Here is a 3,426-nt window from a genome sequence, read left to right on the forward strand (position 1 = left end):
CACAGGGTTCTACTGAAGCTTCACAACAAGGTTCCACCTGCAGAGCATCAAGCAACAGACTGAAGGCAGAGGAGCTGAGTTTGCAGAGCTGTTCAGTGGTCAGTTGTGTTATCTACAGTAGTGGTCTCAGACTGGGACCTGGTATGAGCAGATGATAAATATGAAATGATTCAGATGGACCTTGATGGGACTCTGGTCCCCCATGTTTGTGTTCCTGGTCTGTAGAAGCATTCGGTCTTCCATCTGTGCTCTCCTCTGAGCAACAATCTGATAAAAACACGACACCGTACAGGCAGAAGACGACTACAGTTGGTATCTCAGGTTTGAAAGTCATCCTGGAGTTCACACTCAGCGTCTGGGTGACGGCGGTCTCGGTGACGGCGGACTCGGTGACGGCGGTCTCGGTGACGTACGCCGACGCCAGCGGGAGCCGAAGCCTCTCTGAGCTGGCAGGACCACGGCCTACCAAACCTCTGTCCATTAAACGAGCTGCTAGTGAGCCACGTGACGCTTGTTTACGAGGCCCGCTCGGCCCGTAACCGGTCGTGGTGAACCCAAAACCAACCAAACGGGACCAAGTCAACTTTTCCTCTCTGGTCTGAACCAAAACAAACGGAGTAAGAGCAAAAGAAAAAAATCTCAAATCTTTAGATGTGAGACGAAAAAATAAATAAAAGACGGAGATTTGAACGTGTTCTGATGTTCTGGGTTCGTCTTCATCATAAATACGTTTGGTTTTGCTCAGCGGAGCAGCAGAGACCCGATTACAGCCTCTGAGTCTGTATCTGCCTCCGTCATCTTCTACAACACGCGCTGTGCTAATAAAGATCCAGCTCCAGATCAACAGCAGCAAATCCCCGAATTAACCTGCTGAACCCCGAGAGCTGCACGGAGGGAGGAGGACGGAGAGCCAGAGTCTGGACAAGGAAAGGAAGGGAGGGAGGGAGGAAGGAAGGAAGGAAGGAAGGGGGGAGGAAGGAGGAAGGAAGGAAGGAGGGAGGGAAGGAAGGAACGAAGGGGGGAGGAAGGAGGAAGGAAGGAAGGAAGGAGGGAGGGAGGGAGGGAGGGAAGGAAGGAAGGAAGGAGGGAGGGAGGGAGGGAAGGAAGGAAGGAAGGAGGGAGGGAAGGAGGGAAGGAAAGAAGGAAGGAGGGAAGGAAGGAGGGAAGGAAAGAAGGAGCGAGGGAAGGGAAGAAGGAAGGAAGGAGGGAGGAGGGAAGGCAAAGAGAGCAGAAAGACCAAGAAGAGAAGGAGAGAAGAGGAACAAGGTGGAGACACTCTAAACATTAATTAAAGCATTCCTCTGCCTAATTAATGCATGATTATAAGACAAAAACATGTTTCTGATTTTCATGGGCCGCCTCAGTGGAAGCAAACGAAGAGTGAGGAGGTGGATGAAGGAAGCAGACATGCTGTCAGGACCTGACTGGACTGAATCCTTCCTCTCCAGATGTTTACATCTGATATACTGAATCTGAGGATTAATAAACCTGATTTAAGGCAGCGTATGAGTGTAGAAACCATCATTCAAAGAGAGGAACTGCTGAAAACCAGCTTCCTTGGACCTCAGATGTGATCTTCAGAGCGATAAAGTTTGACGTTTTGAATCAGGCTCCGTGTTCTGACCCGACTCGGCTCCTCGCTGGGAAGCAGCAGGCGGTACAAAGATCAAGAAGCATCATCGTCACAACCTTTGATTGGGCTGGTCTGAGAAGTTATTCTCCTTGTTCTCTGCGTGAAGGCCGACAGGAGAACCGGGGCAGATGAAAGCGGTGACGGAACATGCTGAGATGGGAGCTTTGGAAGTTTCTGGTGAATCTGAGGGCAAAGGCACAAACGGGCTCCGGACAGAGCGATCGCATCGAGTTCACGGCTTCAGGGGACGACGGAGAAGACGTGACAGGAGATGTTCCTACTGCGTCCGTTGGTTCTGCTGTCTGTCCCGTCGCTCCGTCTCCGTCCTCACTGCGCCGCCTTGGCCGGTCCGAACGGGCCCACCATCTTCATGGCAGCGTAGTTCTGCAGGAACACGTGAGAAGGATGCAGAAGCTCATTTCTTATTCACTGTAGTTTCCTTATGACTTATTAAATCCTTTCACATGAGACCAGCTCAGCCTCATTCTCCATCCACAGTAACTGCTCTGTCTTTACTGGAGCCTCAGACTGCAAAACAAAACTTCTTTTACTGATTTACTTTCAAACGTTGTGTTAATGTTTTCTTTACGTCTCTGCTTGTTGTGGTTGTTTTTTCACTGCCAACATGTAAATGAATTAATGTAACAGAACAGGTAGAAGTGTGACATAACAGTGGACGATGTCCTTCCTGTGAGCCGGATCTGTCTGATGGATAACAAACTGGACTCTGCAGCGCCTCACACACACACACAGACTCAGACTTGCCGGGAAGGCGTAGAGGAAGACGCCGAGGAAGAGGAGGACGAGGAAGAGGATGAGGAAGAGGATGATGAACCACTTGAACCGCCTCCACAGGATGAACTTGAGGGTCTTGTAGGGGGAGGAGAACCAGAGGAAGGACGTCTCTGGGCGCCTGTGGGGACAGAAGACCGGGTGAGAGGCCACGTTTCCACCACCGTGGCTGTTTCTGTGGCTCTGAGACTCACTGCGGCTCCTCCAGGTGAGGGTTCATGTTGGGCTCGTCCCTGCCGAGGCCGGCCGGTCGCTCCTCCTGCTCCTGCTCCGTCACGATCTCCAGAGACATCTCCACCTTGCCCTGAACACAGACGGCATGATGTAAAGGATGTATTCGACTCCATCAGAGGTCTAAACGAGTCTCTACAACTGCTGACGTAAAGCTTCATCCTCTGGAAGACGAAGCCACGACTGCCAAGTATCATTTACTCCAGCTGAAGTACCAACGCAGTAAAAATACTCCCTCACAACTGAAAGTCCTGCAAGAAAAACTTCTACATTGTGATAAAAAAACTGGTATTTCTTTGTAGATCTATTGTCCTCTGCCATATCGGTTCATATATTCTAACCATCGGTTCATATGCATCTCCAGTTTGAACTCCTGAACTATAAACCTCTGTGGTTCCTGATCCGGTAGATAACATGCTATCTGTTAGCGTATGAACGTGTCCTCACAGCGAGGACGGTGTCTCCGTTGTGCTGGCAGCTGCAGGGCCACCAGCCCTTCACCGTCTTCTGCTCAAACAGAGACACCAGCTTGTCGGTCGGCTGCTCCAGCAGCTGCAGGGTGCACTTCTCTGGAGACTTGGCGGGTCGCAGCATGTGGTTCAGGTCCATCACCAGGTGACCTGCACACAAGGACCAGCAGGAACAACAGGTACATTAAAGAACTGCTTCTTCTGCATTAAAATCTGACTGAATCTAAGAAAATGAGTCGCTCAGTGTTTCCTCAACTGGAGGAAGATGAAGGGAGGAAGGAAGAAAGGTATCCATCCATC

The 3,426-nt window shown here is 50.7% G+C and overlaps 1 protein-coding gene across 2 annotated transcripts in view; it reads right to left on the bottom strand.

Annotated features, from left to right (window-relative positions):
• Positions 1-1,197: 1,197 nt before the first annotated feature.
• dysf (dysferlin, limb girdle muscular dystrophy 2B (autosomal recessive)) overlaps positions 1,198-3,426 on the bottom strand; it is an 89,726-nt gene continuing 87,497 nt past the window's right edge. For both annotated transcript variants that reach the window (XM_008295693.1, XM_008295694.1), the window contains exons 53-56: positions 3,104-3,276; positions 2,620-2,729; positions 2,399-2,546; positions 1,198-2,017 (exon numbers count right to left, since the gene is read on the bottom strand). In XM_008295693.1, the coding sequence (XP_008293915.1) occupies positions 1,961-2,017; positions 2,399-2,546; positions 2,620-2,729; positions 3,104-3,276 (488 nt within the window). In that variant the 3' untranslated portion in view covers positions 1,198-1,960. The remainder of the gene's footprint in view (positions 2,018-2,398; positions 2,547-2,619; positions 2,730-3,103; positions 3,277-3,426) is intronic.

The sequence above is a fragment of the Stegastes partitus genome, unplaced genomic scaffold (genome assembly GCF_000690725.1).
Source record: "Stegastes partitus isolate 25-593 unplaced genomic scaffold, Stegastes_partitus-1.0.2 Scaffold1071, whole genome shotgun sequence".
Taxonomy (NCBI): domain Eukaryota; kingdom Metazoa; phylum Chordata; class Actinopteri; family Pomacentridae; genus Stegastes; species Stegastes partitus.